Here is a 27,941-nt window from a genome sequence, read left to right on the forward strand (position 1 = left end):
TGTATTGATAACAAACCTCATCAAAGGAGACCTTCTTCCTTCCTCTCACATCTGGATCACCTCCAGACCAGCAGCAGCCAGACTGATCCCCTGCATATACATCAACCGTGTGACAGAAATTCAGGGATTCAGTGACCCTCAGAAGGAGGAATATTTCAAGAAGAGAATTAGTGAGCAGCATCAAGCCGATAAAATCATCTCACATATCAGAAGGGCAAGAAGTCTCCACATCATGTGCCACATTCCCGTCTTCTGCTGGATCTCAGCCACTGTGCTTCAAGACATCCTAAAACACAATGACAGTGCAGAAATCCCTAAAACTCTGACTGAAATGTACATATATGTATTGCTCATTCAAATAAATACAGGGAATCAGAAATATGAAATGGACAAACTACAGAAGGTCCTTTAAAAAAATTATTTAGCACCTTCAAAATGCAGATGAGCATGTTGAAAGAATGGTGTCCCCACGACTCAATGACGCCAATGAACATTTATATATTGTTTCATGTTAATCAAAATAAAATAAATAGACTATAAAACAATAGATTCACTTGGTATTTAAGTAGCATGGCTTATCTTGAACTTTCTACTTTACAGGCAATGGTGTATGGGGCGCGGTTTGTAAAGCTGCTCATGCTGAAAATAGCAGCAACATTTTGTCACATTTAGCTTCAAACAATGTAAAAAAAAAAAACTGGTATGAATTTTTGACGGTCACTTTTTAGCACATTTACAACAATATTTGTCAACTTAGAGATATTTTAAATAGTTTAATATAAATATTAAATGTTAAACCTAAATATTAAAATTTTAAATCTAAATGCTAAATCTAAATGTTAAATCTAAATCTAAATGTTGAATCTAAATGTTAAATCTAAATGTTAAATCTAAATGTTAAATCTAAATCTAAATGTTGAATCTAAATGTTAAATCTAAATGTTAAATCTAAATCTAAATATAAAATCTAAATGTTAAATCTAAATCTAAATGTTGAATCTAAATGTTTCGGGTGAAACTAAATATTTAGCTAATATGCAAATTCAAAATGCCGGAAGTGCCAAAATAAAAGCTCGATGAGGTCAGTGTGTGTTTATAGCATTGTGTTAAATAAGGAACGAATAAAAATCTGCTCCAAACAATCGTGTGCCTGCTCTCCACGAGCACCACTACCTTTAAAACATTTACACATAGTTTACAAGTACATGCATTCATTTATTACTTTTGTAGTGGGTTAAACCACTGAACTGGTTCAAAACCAGCAGTATGTCTGTGAGCACGGCTCTTTTCTCCAGGATGATCAGGGGATTGTAGGCCCCTGTAATAAGAGCACGGTCAATGACTTCAGATAAAAGCTCCATCACATTTTTTGATGATGCTTTTTGAAGCTTCTGCAAGTCAGCCTTCATTGTATAAACAGGAACCAGCAGAACAAACTTTACCAAAATCCTCAGTGTCTTTTGGTTTTTCTCTAGATGCCCTCACTGCTCTGGGGCCACCGATGAGGAAGAGACCACAGCAGCATCTGGTCCTGATGAGACAGTGAGAGCTGGAGTGATGGAGCATCTCATCCATATCTCTGGACCATGTCCGGATGCTGCAGTGGACTTCTCCATCCTCAGTGCACACACCAGTCTGAAGACATTTTCATAACCTACACAAATACACACACACACACACACACACACACACACACAAATACACACACACACAATACAAAAAGTCATTCCTTTATTCTTTTGTTTCAGGTATTTCCTTTTTTCCCCTTTCCTTGCAGGTCCTGCTCCACCACAAAAGATCTGCAGCAAATGCACAGAAATCAACAATAAGAAAAGTGCTGTTATAACTCTTTGAAATTACACTAATTAAAATGTTTCATTTATTTTTGTAGTGTACTTACACAAATCCTTTGATGGCAGCATTCCTTCATCAGTCTCTCTTCACCAGATAAACATAATCTGTTCCTGTAACATCCAGACAAGAGTCAGTCTCCTCTGTGATTTATCTGTGATATACTGCATCTGCACGTTGAGTTAGTAAATGATGTAACTCGCTTTTTATCCAACACAAATGTTCCTAAAATTATCAATATTGCAAATGAACAAATAAAATAGATAACCAGTGTTTAGTTACTTTATGTAGGTTTGTTTGATTACATGACTCACACTCATCTAAAGCAGTGTTGACAACAATGAGTGAACTCAGATGTCTATTTCATGTCTGTTAAATGTGCTCACCTGCAATACTTATCAAAGACTATCCTGTCAGATGACAGACATTTAGTAATAGTCTTCAAGATGTATATATGGTTTATCTAAATCCACTTTTGAGTCGTGTACTTAATGGAGCTCCCCTGTTAGTTATTCATTATAAAACGTGTTTTTACAGCACAATCACAAATATGCTATATTATGTAAGTAACAAACAGGGTTTAGATTAAGCCAGGATCAGGCCATGGCTCAATTAGTCTTGCCTGTGAAACCGGAGGATAGCGTCTTTACACCTTTTGCTTATGTTGCTGACTTTACACCTTAGATTTAATAGATTATTAACTCCAAAATCAATACCACTGTATAAAAATAACTTGTACTCTTAAATTTAAATAATTATTTCGTGAAAAAAAAATATTCTCACCATTTTAACACAGCAAGCCGTCATATTCGTCTTCTTCCCAGTTTAACGGCGGTTGGCATCCAGCTTATTGGCGCAATACCGCCCTCTTCTGTTCCGGAGTGTGGATCAGATAATAAAACTAAACGTAGACATCACTCACATTGTTCCCTAACATTAATATCTACATACACTAGCGTACTCTTCAAATACAGTTTCTCCAAACGTGTTTATTACTTTAGGTAGTCATTATCACGATAATCCATGTCCAAGAGTCAATATCCTCGGATGAGATGATTTTTATTCGTTCCTTATTTAACACAATGCTATAAACACACATTGACCTCATCGAGCTTTTATTTTGGCACTTCCGGCATTTTGAATTTGCATATTAGCTAAATATTTAGTTTCAGCCGAAACATTTAGATTCAACATTTAGATTGATTTAGATTTAACATTTAGATTTAACATTTAGATTTATATTTATATTTAACATTTATATTTATATTTATATTTATATTTAACATTTAGATTTAACATTTAGATTTAGATTTAACATTTAGATTTAACATTTAGATTTAGGTTTAAATTTAATATTTATGTTTAACTATTTAAAATATCTCTAAGTTGACAAATATTGTTGTAAATGTGCTAAAAAGTGACCGTCAAAAATTCATACCAGTTTTTTAAACATTGTTTGAAGCTAAATGTGACAAAATGTTGCTGCTATTTTCAGCATGAGCAGCTTTACAAACGGCACCCGATAATGGTGTATTAGGTACAACAAAAAATGTGAAATATGTTTCTGGTTGCCACATGTTCATTTGACAAATGTCACATCTAGTCATCTTGACTGCACTAAAGAAACCACTGTGCTAGGGCCGGAAAGCAAAAGTTGTCTGACTTGACTTCTCCTTTTTCAGCTCCTCCCTCCCTTGACTCAACCAACAAATCTCCCAGATCAGTGAGGCAAGCTGAAACCAAAGTTGCACGCACCTGTGGGTGGGGTGACTACTAGACGAACGTTGGCTTTTGTGTGGGTTAAGCAATTTTCTCAATTCCCGATGATCAATCTCAGACTCAAATAGAACAATGTTTAATTCAACCTGTTGATGAAAAGACGCATAAGCTGATCATAAAATCTCATGGTAAGTTCTGTGTTATTATATCATTTGGCTAATCTTATCTCAGCAAAAAGACCTACAGTGAAACAATTTATACAGTGGAAATGTGATATTCTGCTTAATCTTTATGGGTAAACACAGAACTAAGATACAAATGTTTTGGCATTTTGCATATCTATGCAAGCCCGCATGGGAAATGTACATATCTATACATATAGGCTACTATCTTTGTTACTGTAGAGATTCCCCTTCTCTTACAGCTTGTGCTATTCGATGTCTGCAAACTTTGTATTACAGGCACTTCTCATGTTTCTTTGTCTCTTTATGATGAATAACTTGTTGTATTCCTCATTTGTAAGTCACTTTGGATAAAAGTGTCTGCTTAATTATTAAATGTAAATGTATTTCCTAATTCTTCATTTCCTCATTCTAAAAGTGAACTGGTGTTAACAGGTCTTTGTACCATATTCCTCCTTGTTTGCTCTCTCATGTGTTTATTCTTAACCTTTCTCTTAATCAGAGAACATTAAGTGTGAGTCATATTACCGTAATACATCCTTAGGCATGTGACCTTAGGCATGTGTAATTCCTTAAGCTTTTATCACATACAATATTGAAATAAATTGAAAAAAGGGTTGTTATAATACAGTGTGACAGTGTCAATAACTTTTTAATAACAAAAAGAACTGAACATTTAAATCCAATAAAGCAATGCACAAAAATGTATGAAGTATGAACAAATTCTTCAAACTGAAATGCTTCAGATTGAAATGGATTTTTTTTTATATATATAAAAGAACAAAAGCTGTTACTTTACAATAAGGTCTCTTTACTCAACCTTAGTTAATTCATTAACATTAACAATAGCTATATTTGATACAGAAGTTATAATTCTTTTTTAAATACAATGTTTGCTTGGGTACATTAAATACATGAACAAATTTTGATTTGAATATGTTATTAAACATTGAAAATAACTAAGATTAATAAATGCTTTAGAAGAATTTTTCATTGGCAGTTTATTGTTTACTAATAAACTAATGTAATCTAGGGCATGTTGTGGTCCAGATAAAAATGTAAAAAGTTTCCCTAAACACATCAGAATGTGCATGTATCTTTGAAGCAGCATACAGTGGTGTTTTGTATTTTAACTAGGTGATCTGAATAGCATTTTTTTTAAACATTAAAAAAAACAAAAATATTTGCAATAAATAATTATTCCCGGTATTTGAAATACCCGATAACAATATAATACATGTTCATTATCGTGATATATCTGTCATGTTGTCAGTCTCTGTTTTCCTGGGTGTCCACTAGTGAGCTCACTTCTCCTTAGGCACTTCACCATAGGCACTATAATTCCTCTAGTCTGGTCCTGTCTTCACAGTAATTGCACTCCAGTTAATCGCACAGGTGCAGGCAATCTATTGTCATTTGTCTCCTTATAAATACCTGTCTTTCCCTGTTGTTTGTATGGAGTCCTTACCCTTCGTGTACTAATGTTCTCGTCTCCCGAGACTTACCCTTGCCTTCTTGTCCTCCGAGTTCCCTGTCCGTTCCATCCGGTTCCCTCTTTTGTTTTGTTTGTCTCCTTGGACTGTTTTTGTTGGATTACCCTTTTTGTTATTAAAATATACCTGCAATTGGATCTCTCCCTCTCCTCGTGTTTTCCTAGTGCACGATCGTCACAGAAGGACTCCATCGCAGAGATCCAGTGGTATGTCTGCCACAATTTCCTCCCCAGCCATCAAGCGGGAGAGAAATGGTTTTGAGGGCACTCGCCAAGTTGTGTTCCGTGGGACCAGGGGAGGTCACTCCGGCGCAAGCAGTCGAGAGGAGGTCCGGCAGCGATCTCCACTGTGGGCTCCCGTTGACCCGGGGTTCGGTTGGGAGCCGCCATTTCCCCACTATGACCAGAGAGGGGAGAGGAGACGCAAACTGGCTGAGCCAGCGCCGCTGTGCAAGATGGCAGCCAGTCCTGTGCCGCTGCACAAAATGGCTGCCAACCCAGCGCCGCTGCGTGGCATGGCCGCCAACCAAGCACCACGAGGCAAGATGGCCGCCAGCACAGCGCCAAAGTACAAAGTGGCCACCAGTCCAGCGCCACAGTGCAGGATGGCCTACAGTTCAGCGCCAATGCACAAGATGGCCGCCAGCACAGTGCCAAAGCACAAAGTGGCCACCAGTCCAGCGCCACAGTGCAGGATGGCCGACAGCTCAGCGCCAATGCACAAGATGGCCGCCAGTCCAGCGCCACAGCACAAGATGGCTGCCAACCCAGCGGCAAGGGGCAAGATGGACGCCAGCACAGCGCCAAAGCACAAGATGGCCGCCAGTCCAGCGCCACAGTGCAAGATGGCCGCCAGCTCAGCGTCAATGCCCAAGATGGCAGCAGAGACAGTCTTGGATTATTTCTCCAGGCTGTCAAAAATCCTAGAGATTCCCAGGACTGTTCACGTCACGTGTGCGGAGCCAGCACCACTGCCCAAGATGGCCGCCAGCTCGGGGCCACTGCAGAGGAGGGCAGTTACAGTGGGTTTTCCTGAGTTGAGTCAGATTCCTGTTGACCTTCCAGAGTTGAGTCAGGTGCCCACTGACTTTCCAGAGTTGAGTCAGTTTCCGGTTGACCCTCCAGAGTCGAGTCAGGTGTTCATGGACCCTTCAGAGTCAGGGTTAGTTACCGTTGACCCTCCAGAGTCAGGGCTAGTTCCTGTTGACCTTCCAGAGTCGAGTCAAATTCCAGTTGACTGTCCAGAGTCAAGTCAGGCTCCTATTGACCATCCCGAGTCGAGTCACGTTCCAGTTGATTCCCCAGAATCAAGTCAGTTTCCGGTTGACCCTCCAGAGTCAAGTCAGGTGTTCATGGACCCTCCAGAGTCAGGGTTAGTCACCATCGACCTTCCAGAGTCAGGGTTAGTTACCGTTGACCCTCCTGAGTCAGGGCTAGTTCCTGTTGACCTTCCAGAGTCGAGTCACGTTCCAGTTGATTCCCCAGAATCAATTCAGATTCCTGTTGACCTTCCAGAGTTGAGTCAGGTGTCCATTGACTTTGCAGAGTTGAGTCAAGTTCCGGTTGACCCTCCTTAGTCGAGTCAGGTGCTCGTGGACCCTCCTTAGTCGAGTCAGGTGCTCATGGACCCTCCAGAGTCAGGGTTTGTCACCGTCGACCTTCCAGAGTCAGGGTTAGTCACCGTTGACCCTCCAGAGTCAGGGCTAGTTCCTGTTGACCCTCCAGAGTCGAGTCACGTTCCAGTTGATTCCCCAGAATCAAGTCAGATTCCTGTTAACCTTCCAGAGTCTAGTCAGGTTCCGGTTGACCCTTCAGAGTCGAGTCAGGTGCTCGTGGACCCTCCAGAGTCAGGGTTAGTCACCATTGACCTTCCTGAGTCAGGGTTAGCTACCATGGACTTTCCAGAGACAAGGCTAGATACAGCTGACCTTTCAGAGTCAAGTCACTGGTGATCTTCAAGGACTGAGTCAAGTCACTGGTGATCTTCAAGGACTGAGTCAAGTCACCGGTGATCTTCGAGGACTGAGTCAAGTCACCGGGGATCTTCAAGGACTGAGTCAAGTCACCGGGGATCTTCAGGAACAAATGCAAGTCACCAATAATCTTCGTGAGCAGAGTCAAGTCAGCACCGATCTTCTGGAATCCAGTAGAAACACCATAGGATTACCAGAGTTTCGTCCTCCCGTTGGTCTGGCCACAAGGAAGTGGTGGTCTTCTGCTCCACCCTGGGGGACTCCGGCATCGACCACAAGGACGTGGTGGTCTTCTGCTCCGCCCTTGGGGACTCCGGCCTCGACCACAAGGATGTGGTGGTCTTCTGCTCCGCCCTGGGGGACTCCGCCATCGACCACAAGGACGTGGTGGTCTTCTGCTCCGCCCTGGGGGACTTTGGACTCGACCACATGGATGTGGTGGTCCTCTGCTCCGCCCTGGGGGGCTTCTGCCTTGACCACATGGTTGTGGTGGTCCTCTGCTCCGCCCTGGGGGACTCCGGCATCGACCACAAGGATGTGGTGGTCTTCTGCTCCGCCCTGGGGGACTCCGGCCTCGACCACAAGGACGTGGTGGTCTTCTGCTCCGCCCTGGGGGGGGCTTCTGCCTTGACCACATGGTTGTGGTGGTCCTCTGCTCCGCCCGGGTGGGCATCACGTGATGTCCTTCATGGACCTATGTTTTTGTGTTTTTGTTTTCTTTTGTTTTTCTGTCAGTTTCCTTCTTTGGACCTGGCCCTCCGTCCCTCCCCCTGATCCTCCGCCGGTCCACCACCCTCCTGCACTCCTTGTTTTGTGTTACACTTCTCTTGTCTCTGTCTTTCCATTTTACCTGGTTGTCTTGTCTCTGTTTCCCCATTCTACCTGGTTCTGCTGTCTCTGTTTTCCCATTCTACCTGGTTCTCCTGTCTCTGTGTACTATGTTTTCTGGCCCTCTGTCCCTCCCCCTAGTCCTCCGCCGCTCCACCTCCCTCCTAGCTTCTTTATCTGTTGGGTTTCCCTGGGTTTCAGGTGGAGCATCTGGCAGCTGCTCCGTAGGGGAGGGGGTAATGTCACGCTGTCAGTCTTTGTTTTCCTGGGTGTCCACTAGTGAGCTCACTTCTCCTTAGGCACTTCACCATAGGCACTATAATTCCTCTAGTCTGGTCCTGTCTTCACAGTAATTGCACTCCAGTTAATCACACAGATGCAGGCAATCTATTGTCATTAGTCTCTTTATAAATACCTGTCTTTCCCTGTTGTTTGTATGGAGTCCTTACCCTTCGTGTACTAATGTTCTCGTCTCCCGAGACTTACCCTTGCCTTCTCGTCCTCCGAGTTCCCTCTTTTGTTTTGTTTGTCTCCTTGGACTGTTTTTGTTGGATTACCCTTTTTGTTATTAAAATATACCTGCAATTGGATCTCTCCCTCTCCTCGTGTTTTCCTAGTGCACGATCGTCACAATATCATATAACTGAATACCACCACATGTCTATCACATCTTATATATAAAAAAATCCAGTGTTCAAGATTTTTATATATTTATTTATTTTGCTGTTCCTTAAATGGTACAAAGAAAAAGATCAGCAGCATATTTTGGTTATAATATTTAGTTATAGAAAATGCCATAAACACATTATTTATGCACACCAAAATGTTATCACTTTTTATAAATATGATATTTATTAATGTTATTTGCAGTCCTGAAATCTATCTCTAAAATGAGTGTTGATAAGGAGAGATGTAAGGGGGATGTTCAGTACCAGAGAGCACCATGTCCAGAGCCCAGCTGTGTTTCTATGAAAAGTGAGAACTCAATGTATCAAGCCCGTAAATTCAGTAATGAAGCAGTGACCTCTGACACTAGGTAAGACGTTGTCAGTACTGGAAACAAGAAACCAAATAATAGTAACAGCATATTGTCTTCTTCAGCATGCACTCCCTGAATAACCTTTGCTAATTATATCATCAGAAAGACAGCAGCATCTCCAGTATCCAGTTGTGTGTCTATGAAGAGTAATGACTCAATTGTTCAGCCTCCAAATCTCAGTAATGGAACAGTGACCTCTAACCCTGTGTGAGTATAAACACAGTGAAAGCTGATTAAATGTTCTGGATTCATGGTTTATGTTTAAAGGAATTGTGTTTAAAAACTATTACTTAATCAGATGTTTCAATTCATGTTTCCTATACCATGTGTGTTACATTTTAAAACATAAAAGTACATTCACTGTGAATTTGCAAAACAACAACAACAAGGCAAGGCAAGTTTATTTATATAGCACTTTATATAGCACATTTCATACACAATGGTAATTCAAAGTGCTTTACATAAAGGAAAGTAAAATAATAATGAAGACAAATAATAACAAGAATAAAACAAGCAATTTTAAAACTTTTGAAATTATAAAAAATTTTACTTATTTAAAATTAATTCAAAACAGAAAAAAAAACAGTGTAAATATAGTGCAATCAGTTCGGACATTGCACAGTGCTCATTCAAATAATTGCACAGCTAAACAGATGAGTTTTAAGTCTAGATTTAAATGTGACTAGTGTTTTAGCACATCTGATCTCTTCTGGAAGCTGATTCCAACTGCGGGCGGCATAGTTACTAAAGGAGGACTCCCCTTGTTTTGTGTGAACCCTTGGTATTTCTAACTGACTCGACCCTAATGATCTGAGTGGTCTGTTAGGCTTATATTCAGTGAGCATATCTGAAATATATTTTGGTCCTAGGTCATTTAGTGACTTATATATATTTGTATATATATATATATATATATATATATATATATATATATATATATATATATGAGTAAAAGTACTTTAAAATCAATCCTAAATGTAACTGGAAGCCAGTGTAAGGACCTGAGGTCTGGTGTGATATGCTCAGATTTTCTGGTTCTAGTCAGAATCCTGGCAGCAGCGTTCTGGATGAGCTGCAGCTGTCTAATGGTCTTTTAGGGAAGGCCGGTGAGGAGCCCATTACAATAGTCCACCGTGCTGGTGATGAAGGCATGAACAAGTTTCTCCAAGTTTTGGCTGGAAACAAAACACCTAATTCTTTCAAAGTTTTTTAAATGATAGTATGCTGATTTAGTTACTGCTTTGACATGACTACTGGAACTAAGGTCTGTCTCCAGAATCACACCAAGATTCCTGACTTGATTTTTAGTTGTTTGACCCCTAGAGTCAAGGTATGCATTCACCTTGAAATCTTCATCTTTGTTTCCAAATGCAATGACTTCAGTTTTTTCCTTGTTTAACTGAAGAAAGTTCTGGCACATCCAACTATTAATTTCATCAATGCATTGGCAGAGGGAGTCGATTGGGCTGTAGTCATTTGGAGATAAGGCTAGGTAAATCTGGGTATCATCAGCATAGCTTTGATAGGCAATTTGGTTCTTTCTCATTATTTGACTTAGTGGGAGGCTAAACAAGAGCGGTGCAAGAATTGACCCTTGTGGGACTCCGCATGTCATGGACGTCCACTTAGACTTATGCTCTCCTATACTCACATAAGAGCCTCTCCCTTCTAAGTATGACCTGAACCATTTGAGTACCATCGCAGAAAGCCCGACCCAGTTTTCCAGTCTCTCTAGTAGTATGTTATGATCGACAGTGTCAAACGCAGCACTGAGATCTAGCAATACCAGCACTGATATTTTGCCAGAGTCACAATTTAAGCAAATATAATTTATTATCTTAATGAGTGCTGTCTCTGTGCTGTGATGCGGTCGAAAACCAGATTGAAAATTGTCCAGGTATCCATTTGCGTTTAAGTATTTGTCCAGTTGATTAAAAACTACCTTTTCTATAAATTTGCCTATAATAGGAAGATTAGATATTGGTCTAAAATTGCTCAAAATGGTGTTATCAAGATCGCTCTTTTTCAGGAGGGGCTTAACAACTGCAGTTTTTAAGGAGTTTGGAAATGTCCCAGAAAGAAGTGAGGCGTTCACCACTTCTAAAAGATCTGCTTCTAAACAGTTAAGCACACTTTTGAAAAAAGATGTGGGAAGTGTGTCAAGACAGGTTGACGATTTTAGATGCTGCACTATGTCTTCCAGAATTTTGCTATCAATTGCTTCAAAAATAGACATAGTATCTTTTTGATATTGTGGCCTAATCTTTCTGACCTCTGCATTACTTGAGGATGTGCTAATCGCCTTCCTGATATTGATGATCTTCTCAGAAAAGAAGGAAGCAAACTCATTGCATTTGCTGTCTGAGAGCATTTCACTGGGAATCTGACTTGGGGGGTTTGTCAGTCTCTCAACAGTGGCAAAAAGAGTAAGAGTGTTATTTAAGTTACTGTTTATAAGGTTTGAGAAGATATTCTGTCTATCTGTGGCTAGTTTCACATTAAAAGCATGAAGGTTGTCTTTATAGATGCTATAGTGAATTTCAAGTTTTGTCTTCCGCCACATCCGCTCGGCTTTTCTGGATTGTCTTTTCATCGTCTGAACTGCTGTTGATCTTCTCCGAACTGATTTCTGTCTGTTTGTTTTCATACTGACTATTATTGGAGCAATATCTGCAGAAATGCTTGGTGTTAAAGATATAGCCTCCATAAATAGTACACTTGTGTTCTCGTTTATGCATTTCCTTCTTACAGAGACAGATCTAGATTCAGTGGTAGCAGAGATCAATATATCAAAGAAAATACAGAAGTGATCAGATAGTGCTATGTCCTTAATAACAATTGATGAAATGTTTAGACCCCTACTGATGATTAAGTCTAGAGTGTGTCCACCTTTGTGTGTGGGTCCATTCACATGCTGAACCAGGTCAAAAGTGTTTAGAACCGTTATCATTTCTTTTGTAGTTTTGTTTTCTGCATTGTCTATGTGAATATTAAAATCCCCTGCAATAGCAAAACAGTCAAACTCTGAGGAAATCATTGATAACATTTCTGTGACCTCTTCAACAAAGGCTGGAGAGTATTTTGGAGGCCTGTAAATAATAATAAACAGAATGCGTGGAGCACCTTTCAGCACAATCCCTAGATATTCAAAAGACAAGTACTGACCAAATGACACTTGCTTGCATTGATAGACATCTTTAAATAGAGCAGCTACACCCCACCTCTCCTAACAGTCCTGCTAACACTCATGTAAGTGAAGTTAGGAGGGGCTGCTTCATTGAGGACTGTTGCATTGCAGCTGTCGTCAAGCCATGTTTCGTTTAGAAATATAAAATCCAGATTGTTTGTGGTTATAAAGTCATTGATTACAAATTATTTATTTTTTAGTGAGCGAATGTTTAAAGATGCTAAATTGATGGCAGTGCTTTGTGTCTTTATATCAATCTTAGTTTGATGCATAATAGGCCACAGATTAGATGAGTTTGCCCTTTGGCTTGAGATGGCCTTAGACTTTCTACACTGTAAAAAATCCAACTCACAAAAAGTTAGACTAACGATTATATTTTAGTTAACAGGACAATTAAATGCAAAAATGTTGGCATAACTAGTGAAAAGACGTTGGTTCAACAATCGTTGGACCAACCTAGAATTGATTGTAAATTCAATTTGTAAATTCAAGTTAACAAGCATACAAGTTGGGTTGGAGGTTGGAGCATGCGCACTGTAACGTCCATGAAATTGGCGCATGTGCAATGAAGCGCACCAACACCGAACAGACAAAGGAGCCTCACCTTAACTGTGGTGGATACGGTGAATATGCTAAAGCCCCAAAAAGTCAGCATACTCCTTCAACTTGCACTTATATTGTTTTGTAACATGTTTTATGTCAACAATTTAAAATGTTAAACATAGAACATTTAAAGTATTTAGGACAATTGAATGAAATAGCACTTTGAATGTTTTTTTCTCTGCCTACTCATTTAATTACTTTTTTTAAGAATGAGTATGGCTAAAGTTACCAATGTGTTGCTGCTGGTTTGAAATAAAACCTGAACCAAAATATCAAGGATGTAGTAGTTTTTTTTAACCTTGGGATGCTGTTTAAAAACACATTTTTAGTCAACTGAACGTACTTTATTAAGTCAAGTGAAAATAACATTAAAAGTTGAAATTACATAACAAAGGTTTTTTTAACTATAAAAACTCAATCAGCTGAACACAAGATTTTAAGTTGGGAGACATGTGACCTTACTCAGTGAATTGAGTTAAGTGAACTAATTAATTTAAAAGTTGAGTAAACTCAAAAAAGCTGTGCAGCAAATTACCTTGTAATTTTAAGTTAAGTCAACTTTTCTTTTTTTACAGTGATGATAAAACTGAAATAGAGAAAGTTACAGGCACACTGGGTTCCTGCTTGTTCTGTAGGCATTTGTGAATGTTGCTGTTATTATAGCGGGGACCCGACACATATCACTGAGAGCTGCTATCAATTGTTTTTGGTTCACCTTCAGCAGATAGAGGGTTTGGGCCCTGGCGTTGTGGCAGCGGTCGGAGAGCTCTCACAGGAGCAGGGCCCACAGGCTTTGGTGGTTGAAGGGCCCGCCGTTTTTTTTTTTTTTTGTTGATATATGCGGGCTTGCAGCAAATGAGTGAGAGAGTTTAGTCCCAGCATACACCAATGCCTCCATTTTCTGTGAAAAGCACAGAAGTGGAGATGCTGGAGAGAGGGATGATGTGTCTGGTGAGATGGGCTGTTTCTCTGGTGTTTCCGGTGGCTGTGATATGTTAACAACAACAAAAAAACTATTAGCTGACAAATATTATTTTATTTTATTTTATTAATGCTGCGTAGAAAAGCAGTCCACCTAAGACATCCAAAGTTTTATTTTCATTGTTGAATTTGGTTCCCATAAAACATATTACTGTTATATTACTGTTATAATTACTGTTATAATTAGTTATATTACTGTTATAATTACTGTTGTATTACTGTTATAAGATCGGTTACATCAAATTAGGACATGCAATCAAAAGTGACATTATCTTTTATTCAGTTAGATGAATCTCCTTTGGAAGAAAATACAAAAAGTACAATGAAAAATAGATCACTAAAACAGATAGGTGTACCTTCAGTGTAATCCTCAATTTATGAACATGTAAAATGACTAATGACAGTAAATGTGATTGAAACTCATAATTCATTTCTTTAGGGCAATATTATTGCACAAATGTTGCAGATTACAATTGTTTTAAATGAAAATAAATCATATATATTGTACTTGTCACCTATTAAAACTTTACCTTACATGAAAAGAAACACTGAGGTTTTCCCATATTTTGTAACACATTTCAGAGTTTGGCAGAATGTGCATCTTTTTCAGTGAGAAAGGGAGAGAGAGAAAGAAAGGATACAAACCTGATTCCAAAAAAGTTGGGACACTGTACAAATTGTGAATAAAAACAGAATGCAATGACGTGGAAGTTTCAAATTTCAATATTTTATTCAGAATACAACATGGATTACATATCAAATGTTTAAACCGAGAAATGTATAATTTTAAGGGAAAATAAGTTGATTTTAAATTTCATGGCATCAACACATATCAAAAAAGTTGGGACAAGGCCATGTTTACCACTGTGTGGCATCCCCTCTTCTTTTTATAACAGTCTGTAAACGACTGGGGACTGAGGAGACAAGTTGCTCAAGTTTAGTAGTAGGAATGTTGTCCCATTCTTGTCTAATACAGGCTTCTAGTTGCTCAACTGTCTTAGGTCTTCTTTGTCGCATCTTCCTCTTTATGATGTGCCAAATGTTTTCTATGGGTGTAAGATCTGGACTGCAGGCTGGCCATTTCAGTAACCGGATCCTTCTTCTACACAGCCATGATGTTGTAAATGATGCAGTATGTGGTCTGGCATTGTCATGTTGGAAAATGCAAGGTCTTCCCTGAAAGAGATGACGTCTGGATGGGAGCATATGTTGTTCTAGAACTTGGATATACCTTTCAGCATTGATGGTGCCTTTCCAGATGTGTAAGCTGCCCAAGCCACTCGCACTCATGCAACCCCATACCAGCAGAGATGCAGGCTTCTGAACTGAGCGCTGATAACAACTTGGGTTGTCCTTGTCCTCTTTAGTCCGGATGACATGGCGTCCCAGTTTTCCAAAAAGAACTTCAAATTTTGATTTGTGTGACCACAGAACAGTTTTCCACTTTGCCACAGTCCATTTTAAATGAGCCTTGGCCCAGAAAAAACACCTGCGCTTCTGGATCATGTTCAGATAAGGCTTCTTTTTTGACCTATAGAGTTTTAGCAGGCAACGGCGAATGGCACGGTGGATTGTGTTCACCAACAATGTTCTCTGGAAGTATTCCTGAGCCCATGTTATGATTTCCATTACAGTAGCATTCCTGTATGTGATGCAGTGCCGTCTAAGGGCCCGAAGATCATGGGCATCTAGTATGGTTTTACGGCCTTGACCCTTAAGCACAGAGATTGTTCCAGATTCTCTGAATCTTTGTTATAATGGTAAAATTAACATTTTTGTTTTATTATATAAACTACTGACAATATTTCTTCCAAATTCAGAATAACCATTGTCATTTAGAGCATTTATTTGCCAAAACAAAAAAAAAACAAAAAAACGGTCAAAATAACAAGACCATAAATCAGACCATATATAATGCAAAGAAAACAAGTTTATATGGATTTTTAAACAATACAATATGTTTTAACTTAGGAAGAGTTCAGAAATCAATATTTGGTGGAATAACCCTGATTTTCAATCACAGCTTCCGGTCCCTCTTGTCTCACCTGCTATGGCAGTGTAAGGTTGCTGTTGGCCCTTCTGCCCACACTTTCGCTTCCTCTGGTGGATTCGCATCCCACAGAACATGATAACTTTTTTCCATCTGCATCCACACTCACAGGGGATCTTATTTCCTGGAGTTCTGGTCTTCATCTTGTTGTCTGTTTCCATTGCCATCGTTACCATGTAGTCCGTCCTGTTAAGCCCATCTTTCATTCCGCCTATCAGAGGGTAGCAGGTAGTTTTTTCTTAGGGTTCTCTGTAGTAATGTTTGGGTGTGCTTCTTCAGAGGCACTAGTGGGTTGAGTAACTAGCCGCCCACTAGTCTTATTATATTAATTATATATTAAATTAGGCAAAGGGGCTAATGATTCATAATGATTAATCAGAAATGTTTAATGAATCATCTCAGAATACAATTAAATTTTGCCATATTCAATGTGAATATGGCAAACATTAACAAAGATTAATAAATACAGTAATACATGTATTTTTCATTGTTTGTTCATGTTAATTAATGAATAAACTAACATTAACTAATGGACCATTTTTCTAAAGTGTTACCAAAACAAAAAACTAAAAACGCGTTTTCTATTTGTGAAAAATATATCACAGATTTATAACGAGTGATTCCCTTCATTATTACAGCAAAGCGCTAATAAGTCACTTCAGTGGAGCAGCTCTAATGCAATTAAATTACAGATGATGAACCATAGAGCAAAATAATAATAATAATAATAATAATAATAATAACAAAGAACTTAACAAAAACTTGTATAATACATTTTAATGGGCATAATTAGGTGTGAAAATAACCAAAGGATATACAGTCAAACCAAAAAATATTCAGAGACCAGATATCATTTTTTTTTTTTTTTTACTAGTTGGTGTAGGACACTATAGTTCATTTATGTAAGTAATTATGTTAGCAAACTAGAGTAAACTGTGACAAATTATACCTAAAAAAATTCTTAAAACAATGGACTACCATTAAAACAAATTTGGGAGCAAAACTTTTTCAGACGAAGTCTGCATGAACCTGGATGACAGCATGGCCAGGAGACAACAGGCAGTCATTAAGGCTAAGATTTGCCTGACTAAGTATTGATAGATGTGTAAATATTGTCATACTAACAGCTGTCTGAATATTTTTTTTTGGTTGATTGTAATCCATTACAATTACCACTTTCTATCAATGTTATCAATGTTATCAACATTATCGAGAGGAATTTGTTCTTACACAGTTTAACTTTAGTTCTTGTCATATTGTATTACCATCTTCTAAACTATAGAGATTAAACTTTAATAATGTGTAATGTTAAAGATGTGTTTTGAATAAATTTTGGTTTGACTATCTACTCAAAGTCAAAGTCAAAGTCACCTTTATTTATATAGCGCTTTAAACAAAATACATTGCGTCAAAGCAACTGAACAACATTCATTAGGAAAACAGTGTCAATAATGCAAAAATGATTGTTAAAGGCAGTTCATCATTGGATTCAGTTATGTCATCTCTGTTCAGTTAAATAGTGTCTGTGCATTTATTTGCAATCAAGTCAACGATATCGCTGTAGATGAAGTGTCCCCAACTAAGCAAGCCAGAGGCGACAGCGGCAAGGAACCGAAACTCCATCAGTGACAGAATGGAGAAAAAAACCTTGGGAGAAACCAGGCTCAGTTGGGGGGCCAGTTCTCCTCTGACCAGACGAAACCAGTAGTTCAATTCCAGGCTGCAGCAAAGTCAGATTGTGCAGAAGAATCATCTGTTTCCTGTGGTCTTGTCCTGGTGGTCCTCTGAGACAAGGTCTTTACAGGGGATCTGTATCTGGGGCTCTAGTTGTCCTGGTCTCCGCTGTCTTTCAGGGATGTAGAGGTCCTTTCTAGGTGCTGATCCACCATCTGGTCTGGATACGTACTGGATCCGGGTGACTGCAGTGACCCTCTGATCTGGACACAGACTGGATCTGGTGGCCACGGTGACCTCGGAACAAGAGAGAAACAGACAAATATTAGCGTAGATGCCATTCTTCTAACGATGTAGCAAGTACATCGGGTGTTATGGGAAGTGTTTCCGGTTCCGGTTTACCTAATTAATGCAGCCAAAAAATACTTTAACGGATTTGGATAATAAAAGCATATTAGTATGTTATGTGTAAGCCAGGTTAAAAAGATGGGTCTTTAATCTAGATTTAAACTGCAAGAGTGTGTCTGCCTCCCGAACAATGTTAGGTAGGTTATTCCAGAGTTTAGGCGCCAAATAGGAAAAGGATCTGCCGCCCGCAGTTGATTTTGATATTCTAGGTATTATCAAATTGCCTGAGTTTTGAGAACGTAGCGGACGTAGAGGATTATAATGTAAAAGGAGCTCATTCAAATACTGAGGTGCTAAACCATTCAGGGCTTTGTAAGTAATAAGCAATATTTTAAAATCTATACGATGCTTGATAGGGAGCCAGTGCAGTGTTGACAGGACCGGGCTAATATGGTCATACTTCCTGGTTCTAGTAAGAACTCTTGCTGCTGCATTTTGGACTAGCTGTAGTTTGTTTACTAAGCGTGCAGAACAACCACCCAATAAAGCATTACAATAATCTAACCTTGAGGTCATAAATGCATGGATTAACATTTCTGCATTTGACATTGAGAGCATAGGCCATAATTTAGATATATTTTTGAGATGGAAAAATGCAGTTTTACAAATGCTAGAAACGTGGCTTTCTAAGGAAAGATTGCGATCAAATAGCACACCTAGGTTCCTAACTGATGACGAAGAATTGACAGAGCAACCATCAAGTCTTAGACAGTGTTCTAGGTTATTACAAGCGGAGTTTTTAGGTCCTATAATTAACACCTCTGTTTTTTCAGAATTTAGCAGTAAGAAATTACTCGTCATCCAGTTTTTTATATCGACTATGCAATCTATGAAATATAGAGCTGAGTATCATCAGCATAACAGTGAAAGCTAACACCATGTTTCCTGATGATATCTCCCAAGGGTAACATATAAAGCGTGAAGAGTAGCGGCCCTAGTACTGAGCCTTGAGGCACTCCATACTGCACTTGTGATCGATAGGATACATCTTCATTCACTGCTACGAACTGATGGTGGTCATATAAGTATGATTTAAACCATGCTAATGCACTTCCACTGATGCCAACAAAGTGTTCAAGTCTATGCAAAAGAATGTTGTGGTCAATTGTGTCAAACGCAGCACTAAGATCCAATAAAACTAATAGAGAGATACACCCACGATCAGATGATAAGAGCAGATCATTTGTAACTCTAAGGAGAGCAGTCTCAGTACTATGATACGGTCTAAATCCTGACTGGAAATCCTCACATATACCATTTTTCTCTAAGAAGGAATATAATTGTGAGGATACCACCTTTTCTAGTATCTTGGACAGAAAAGGGAGATTCGAGATTGGTCTATAATTAACTAGTTCTTTGGGGTCAAGTTGTGGTTTTTTGATGAAAGGCTTAATAACAGCCAGTTTGAAGGTTTTGGGGACATATCCTAATGACAATGAGGAATTAATAATAGTCAGAAGAGGATCTATGACTTCTGGAAGCACCTCTTTTAGGAGCTTAGATGGTATAGGGTCTAACATACATGTTGTTGGTTTAGATGATTTAACAAGTTTATACAATTCTTCCTCTCCTATAGTAGAGAATGAGTGGAACTGTTCCTCAGGGGGTCTATAGTGCACTGTCTGATGTGATACTGTAGCTGACTGCTGAATTGTTGCAATTTTATCTCTAATAGTATCAATTTTAGAAGTAAAGTAGTTCATAAAGTCATTACTGCTGTGGTGTTGGGAAATGTCAACACTTGTTGAGGCTTTATTTTTCGTTAATTTAGCCACTGTATTGAATAAATACCTGGGGTTATGTTTGTTTTCTTCTAAAAGAGAAGAAAAGTAATCGGATCTAGCAGTTTTTAATGCTTTTCTGTAGGATATGTTACTTTTCCGCCAAGCAATACGAAATACCTCTAGTTTTGTTTTCCTCCAGCTGCGCTCCATTTTTCGGGCTGCTCTCTTTAGGGTGCGAGTATGCTCATTATACCATGGTGTCAAACTGTTTTCCTTAACCTTCCTTAAGTGTAAAGGAGCAACTTTATTTAAAGTGCTAGAAAAGAGAGAGTCCATAGTTTCTGTTACATCATCAAGTTGTTCTGAGGTTTTGGATATGCTAAGGAATTTGGTTACATCAGGAAGATAACTTAAAAAGCAGTCTTTTGTGTTAGAAGTGATGGTTCTTCCATACTTGTAACAAGAAGTAGAATTTACAATTTTGGCTATATGAAGTTTGCACAGAACTAAATAATGATCTGAGATATCATCACTTGGCTGAATAATTTCAACACCATCAACATCAATTCCATGTCACAGTATTAAATCTAGAGTATGATTTCGACAATGAGTAGGTCCTGAAACGTGTTGTCTAACCCCAATAGAGTTCAGAATGTCTATAAATGCTGATCCCAATGCATCTTTTTCATTATCAACATGGATATTAAAATCACCAACTATTAAGACTTTATCTGCAGCCAGAACTAACTCGGATGTAAAATCACCAAACTCTTTAATAAAGCCTGTATGGTGCCCTGGTGGCCTGTATACAGTAGCCAGTACAAACATAACAGGGGATTTATCATTAACATTTGTTTCTCTGGATAATGTTATATGAAGCACCATTACTTCAAACGAGTTATACTTGAAGCCTGCCCTCTGAGAAATCCTGAAAACGTTGTTATAAATTGAAGCAACACGTCCACCTTTGCCTTTTAGATGCAGCTCATGTTTATAACAGTAATCTTGGGGGGTGGACTCATTTAAAATAATGTAATCATCAGGTTTTAGCCAGGTTTCTGTCAAACAGAGTACATCTATATTATGATCAGTGATCATATTATTTACAAAAAGTGTTTTCGTAGAAAGGGATCTGATATTCAATAAGCCAAGCTTTATCATTTGTTTATCCATATTGCATCTGTTTTTTATTTGTTGAACCTCAATTAAATTGTTAATCTTAACTTGGTTTGGACGTTTTTTGTTTTTTCTAGTTCGGGGAACAGACACAGTCTCTATAGTGTGATATCTAGGTGAAAAAGTCTCTATGTGCTGAGAATTAACTGACCTCTGTGACGGGAGGCAGCTAGCAGACGGTCGGTTTAGCCAGTCTGTCTGCTTCCTGACCTGGGCCCCAGTTAGTCAAGTATAAACACTAAGACTATTTGCCATATTTCTAGAGAGAAGAGTGGCGCCACCCCAGGAGGGATGAAGACCATCTCTTTTAAACAGGTCAGGTCTGTCCCAAAAGCTCGTCCAATTGTCTAAGAAACCTATGTTATTCTGTGGGCACCACTTAGACATCCAGCCATTGAGTGATGACAATCTGCTATGCATCTCATCACCACGGTAAGCAGGGAGGGGACCAGAGCATATTACAGTGTCTGACATCGTGCTTGCAAGTTCACACACCTCTTTAATGTTATTTTTAGTGATCTCCGACTGGCGAAGTCGAACATCATTAGCGCCGGCATGAATAACAATCTTACTGTATTTACGTTTAGCATTAGCCAGCACTTTTAAATTTGCCAAGATGTCAGGCGCTCTGGCTCCCGGTAAACATTTGACTATGGTGGCTGGTGTCTCTATATTCACGTTCCGTACAATAGAAACACCAATAACTACTCAATAAATGAAGTTAACCAGCTAACATTATACAAACTCTTTTGGTTTCTCTACCCAATATTTAAAAAATGTACAAATGCAATAAAAATATTTGTATTGGTATTGTATCGGCAAGTACCAAAAATAAAAGTATCGGTATCAGGTGAGTACTGGAAAAAGCTGTTTCGATGCATCCCTATAATTTACTCATCCTGGTGTTGCTCTAAAGCTGCTTTTTCCTCGTTCCTGAGGTTATGCTAATGTCTGACTACATACTGACTACATAACATGCTTGTATCAAAGATTAAGTCTAACAGTTGTATGTGCAGATGCTTGTGATATTAACATTGTAAAAACAGCAAAACAAGAAAAAATTAAATGTGTTTTTTACTAGAATTAGAAAATATTATGGACATCGATAGCATGTTTTTAGAGTAAACATGAAAATATGCAGGTAATTTTCTGATATTGTTCTATAATAGTTTTCTGTACTTTCAATTTTTTTTTTCTGTTTGTTGTTTTGCTTTTCTTGCTGCTGTCACTCCAGTGATGAACACAGTGATCCGGGGAATCATCTGTCCTGCACTTTATACTTAGTAGAGACTGACATCAGACACCAGAGAATCAAAGACACTCACAAAACATGCATGAAGAACAAATATGAGAGTTTATTTGAAGGATTTAAATTACGAAAGAATCAAACTTTGCTGAACAGAATCTACACACAGCTATACATCACAGAAGGAGAAGGTGAAGGAGTGAATGAAGAACATGAGATTGTGCAGATGGAGAAAAGACAGAGACCACAACACTCACAAGTCACTCCAATCCACTGCAATGTCATCTTTAAACCCTTACCTGAACCAGGATGTGAGGAGAAAGACCAAATTAAGACTGTTCTTACTCAAGGCATTGCTGGAATTGGCAAAACAGTTTCTGTGCAGAAGTTCATTCTGGATTGGGCAGAGTGTAAAGCCAATCATGATGTAGATTTCATGTTTGTGCTTCCATTTCGTGAGTTGAACTTGATTAAAGATCGCCGGTACAGTCTTCACAGACTTCTGCTGGACTTTCATCCTGAACTTCAAGATCTGGACTGTAAGATTTATGAGAAGTGTAAAGTTGTCTTCATCTTTGATGGTCTGGACGAAAACAGAATTACACTGATGTTTTCACACAGACAGAAAGTATCTGATGTTAATGAGATTTCATCAGTGGGTGTATTGATAACAAACCTCATCAAAGGAGACCTTCTTCCTTCCTCTCACATCTGGATCACCTCCAGACCAGCAGCAGCCAGACTGATCCCCTGCATATACATCAACCGTGTGACAGAAATTCAGGGATTCAGTGACCCTCAGAAGGAGGAATATTTCAAGAAGAGAATTAGTGAGCAGCATCAAGCCGATAAAATCATCTCACATATCAGAAGGGCAAGAAGTCTCCACATCATGTGCCACATTCCCGTCTTCTGCTGGATCTCAGCCACTGTGCTTCAAGACATCCTAAAACACAATGACAGTGCAGAAATCCCTAAAACTCTGACTGAAATGTACATACATTTCTTGATCATTCAAATAAATACAAGGAATCAGAAATATGAAGAGGACAATATAGAGAAGCTCCTTAAGTCAAATAGAGAAATGATTGTGAAACTTTCTAAATTGGCTTTCAAACAGCTAATGAAGGGCAATTTGATGTTCTATGATGAGGACCTGATTGAGAATGGCATAGATGTCACTGAAGCCACAGTCTATTCTGGGATTTGCACCGAGATCTTTAAGGAGGAGTCTGTGATTCATCAGAGAAAAGTTTATAGCTTCATACATCTGAGCTTTCAGGAGTTTCTTACTGCTTTCTTTGTGTTTCATTCATATATCACTAAGAACATTCAAACATTGAACACTTTTGAATGGTTTGGGTTTAAGACGATCTCACTTTCTGAGATACTACTATCAGCAGTTGACCAGACCTTGTCTAGTAAGACTGGACATCTGGATCTGTTCCTGCGGTTCCTACTGGGCATCTCACTGGAGTCCAATCAGAGACTCCTACAGGACTTTCTTATGTACACAGAGAACAGCTCAGAGAGCATCAGGAACACCACTCGGTACATTAAAAGCACAATCAGAGCTAATGATGTTTTTTCAGCTGACAGATCCATCAATATGTTACTCTGTCTGCTGGAAGTGAATGATCTGACTCTTTACAAAGAGATCCAGGACTTTGTGAAGTCAGACAAACACTCTAAGAATAAACTCTCTGCTGCTCACTGCTCAGCAATAGCTTACATGCTTCAGATGTCAGAAGAGGTGCTGGATGAGCTTGACCTCAAGAAATACAACACAACAGAGGAGGGTAGGAGAAGACTGATTCCAGCTTTGAACAACTGCAGAAAAGCTATGTCAGTATTAATTTATCTCATAATGTTTATTCTCTATCAATTCAACACTGTTAAACCTGTTTGTGAAATCACCACCTGGTGGCACAAAGGGAAACTTTAGCAACATTAGTTGGTAGGGCTGGAATTGTGATGTTTTAAATTGTAAATTGGCATCAAATATAAAAAATAAAATAAAAAAATTGTAATATTTAAAATATTTAAAATATAACATTTTTAAACTTGACTAATTATGTATCATAGAAAGGTAAAATATTCCAGCTTCATTTTTGACCATGTTACAATTATATACTAGACTGACGGCAATGCTTAATTCTGTTCACAGTACCACAAATATTATTTACAATCAAATGGTATTGCTGATGCTCTCTTCTGCCCCTTTCGGATAGATATAAACAAACAAAACACTTAGTCTTTAGTCACTTACAGTTTACAGGCAGAAGTCAATTAAAGTCAACGTTGTAATACATTAGGACATTAAATAGGCATTTCTACAGACTCCAGAATAAGGATGCTTAGAATAAGGATGCTTAGGGTCCTGTTCACCTGCGTGATCAGGTGAGTCCTGCTGCAGGCAGGCGTGAGGACTGCAGATTTGTCCAGAGCAATAAATTGTAATGTCTGTAATGTAAGATGCCTAAAACAAGGCTAAAGACAAGGACAGCTGGTCATCCTTGCAGTGTCAACCTAAAGGTAACCATGTGTCCCCCCAAGAAGTGTTAAAATTTTTAAATGTCTTGCCTTTTGATATTTTGTTTTGTAGTTTGATTAACATTAAAGACATGAACAAAACACATCTGAAAAATAGTGAAGGTCACAGAGTGATGGAAACATGGCACAATCCAAGCTGCCTAAGACATGTCAACAAATTATATAAAGCCCTTCAAACAAACTCATGAGCACATAACCTGTCCTGTCAGGTTCTTTGAAAGACTTGTTGTTCTTTAAAGCTTTTGCATTTTACAGTTAAATCCTTATCTGTAATGATGTTCCAAATTTATATAATTATCAAGAATAGATAAAGGATAAATGAATGACAGTTGCATGTTACTGTTTAGAGGAAAGCGAATGTGTCCTCTTAACTGTTTACACCGAGTTTGTGCTTTTTCCTTATTATCCCTTTTAATCTACCAATTGAAACTTTTTGCTGTAAAACTTCCTATTGCTTTCTATTTCACACAATTTATAAGCATAAGCTACATAGAAACTTGGCTCTAAAAGTTTTAACTTAAGTTTTAAGATTTAAACATTTTGTAGTGGAGTTTTAAATAGTTTGATAATTTTGAAAATTGGTTGTTCTGTTTAGACTGTCTATCTGTTATCTCACTGATGAATCCTGCAAAAGCTTGGCTTTAAGACTTCAATCATCAAACTCCTCCCTGAGAGAGCTGGACCTGAGTAACAATGACCTGCAGAATTCAGGAGTGAAATTTCTCTGTGCTGGACTGAAGAGTTCAGACTGTACACTGAATATACTGAGGTATTTCATTCCATTACTTAGATAATCTCTTTCTTCTTCTACAACTGTATCAGTCCATAAAACAGTGAAAAGAAATATTGGAACACCGGTAGAAGACAATATGATCATATACAGCAAATGTCACTCATGTTTTGAACTTTTGAACAGTATAGTGTAGAAACATGCCATTTTGAATTTTCTGAAAAACCTACCTTTTCATCCTAGACAGCAGATCAGATAATCACTGTATATAGTTCAGATTATCATTAGACCATGCTAGCAAAAATGCATACAGCCATTATGATAGACAAAACCATTCTCATAATAATGTAATTAATTTAATGCATGAGCACTCCAAACAGGACTTGAGGCTGTTTCTTCACAATGTCAAGTTTATCCAATAGAAGGGATGCCCACAGGGTACATGAGCACTTTCAGCTCACCATGACCAGTTTTTCAATAAATATAAATAATAGCTACAATTTCTTAAAAGTTCATATTGGGCTTCTGCCATTTTGAGTTTTTGAATTTTGAGAACAATGACATTGTATTTGCCACGGTCCATCATCGTGTCTGTCTTCAATTCTGAGTTTTATTTAAAGTGGGTTTTTTTAAAACTCTCCTTACAGCATTCATCAGAACTTTGGCAAATTTGACTCATTTTAACATATGTGGAACAAACATCAGTTATATTGCAATGAATATATGTAGAGCTTTTATAGAGAAAGAAAATATCACAACCCTTATGTTTCATATACATGGTAGTAAGTCATGCTTTAATCTCGGGTCTCTTAGTCTTTACTATTGATGTGTGTGTCTTAGATTATCTGGCTGTATGGTGACAGAGGAAGGCTGTTGTTATCTGGCTTCAGCTCTAAGGGAAAACCCCTCACATCTGAGAGAACTGGATCTGAGCTACAATTACCCAGGATACTCAGGAGTGAAGCTGCTCTCTGATCTTCTGGAGGATCCCCATTGTAAACTGGAGAAACTCAAGTATGTTGGGCCTTATGGTTAAGTTTTTCTGTTTATTTCGGAGTTCAAAGTGTAAAGAAGTTAAAATGTATAGGAGCTGTCAAGTCATGTTCACTGGAAAGAGGACCCAGAGAGGCGAGAGATAAATTCAGGTGTATTAAGCGAGAAAATAGAGGGAAAATTACACTCTAAGCTCACACAACAAAAACCAACTCCACTCCAAGGCAAACAGTGAGTTCCTCTGCTGGGAGGATTAGAGATGACTGCACATTCAGAGACTAAGTAATGGGCAGGAAGTCATGGGTTTCTAAAAATGAATGGGTCCAGAGAGAGACAGAGGAGATGAAGGAGCAGATGAATTATAAGAGAGAATTTTATAGGAAACAAATCCATGTGCTAAGACAAACTAACTCACACCAGAAGGAAGAAAGAGGGCTTAATAAAAATTTTCTATAAAATTTTATTTACTTTTCACATTTAACTTATTTTATGTTATTGTTGAATCAGAAAAGCAGAAATTGTTATTGTTGTCTAAATTATTTTTATAGTGTGGATCATGCTGGAGAGGTCATGATTACAGCAGGACTACGCAAGTGTAAGTTTACACACTCACACACCTTTCGTCACTGTTGCTCTGTTGTGTTCTCATTCTTCCCTGTTTCCTCTCTTGTGTTCAGATGCCTATGATCTTACACTGGATCCAAACACAGTAAACATTCATCTCTGTCTATCTGAGCAGATCAGAAAGGTGACACGTTTGGAGAAGCAGCAATCATATCCTGATCATCCAGACAGATTTGATTACTTTCCTCAGGTTCTGTGTAGAGAAAGTCTGTTGGGACGCTGCTACTGGGAGGTTGAATGGAGCGGGTGGAGGGGGGCTGTTATATCAGTGGCACATAAAGGAATTAGCAGGAAAGGAGGAAGTGATGATTGTAGGTTTGGATTCAATGAAAAGTCCTGGAGCCTTGATTGCTCTGATGACCTTTTCACTGTCTGGCACAATAAAAAAAGCACTGACACAGCCCCCATCCCATTCTCCTCTAAGAGAGTAGGAGTGTTTCTGGACTGGCAGAATGGCATTCTGTCCTTCTACAGCATTTCTGACACACACACACTCACACACTTACACACATTTTACACCACATTCACTGAACCCCTCTGTGCTGGATTTAGGGTTTTTATTGACTCTTCAGTGTCTCTTCATCAGATTCAATTGCCTCCCCACACTGCTAATCTTGTCAGTTAAGTTTCATTAAAGGGGTCTTATGATGCAATTTCAAGTTTTCAAGATCTGTAAAGTTGCAAAGACTAAAGTATCAAACCCATAGAGATATTCTTTATAGAAGTTAAGACTCATCCACATGCTCCTAAAACCCCTCATTTAAACATGCCCCCACTTGTCATAACACCTCCCAAATGTTCACTTAAAGAAAGAAGGCATATCCTTTGATTCTCGATGTTGCTGCCGCCATGTCATGGAGATGCTGTTTTGTGAAACCGGAACTACTTTGTTTGGCCTTCAAAAGAGG

At 38.6% G+C, this 27,941-nt stretch overlaps 1 protein-coding gene across 1 annotated transcript; it reads left to right on the plus strand.

The window, feature by feature from the left end:
* The first annotated feature begins 3,620 nt into the window (after positions 1 to 3,620).
* Positions 3,621 to 27,941, plus strand: LOC132129655 (NLR family CARD domain-containing protein 3-like). The gene is made up of 8 exons (XM_059541300.1): positions 3,621 to 3,758; positions 8,916 to 9,081; positions 9,187 to 9,291; positions 22,122 to 23,978; positions 25,282 to 25,455; positions 26,257 to 26,430; positions 26,958 to 27,004; positions 27,087 to 27,941. The coding sequence occupies exons 2-8, from the start codon at positions 8,936 to 8,938 to the stop codon at positions 27,656 to 27,658; spliced, it is 3,075 nt and encodes a 1,024-aa protein (XP_059397283.1). The 5' UTR covers positions 3,621 to 3,758; positions 8,916 to 8,935; the 3' UTR covers positions 27,659 to 27,941.

This window comes from Carassius carassius, chromosome 46 (assembly GCF_963082965.1).
Source record: "Carassius carassius chromosome 46, fCarCar2.1, whole genome shotgun sequence".
Classification (NCBI taxonomy): domain Eukaryota; kingdom Metazoa; phylum Chordata; class Actinopteri; order Cypriniformes; family Cyprinidae; genus Carassius; species Carassius carassius.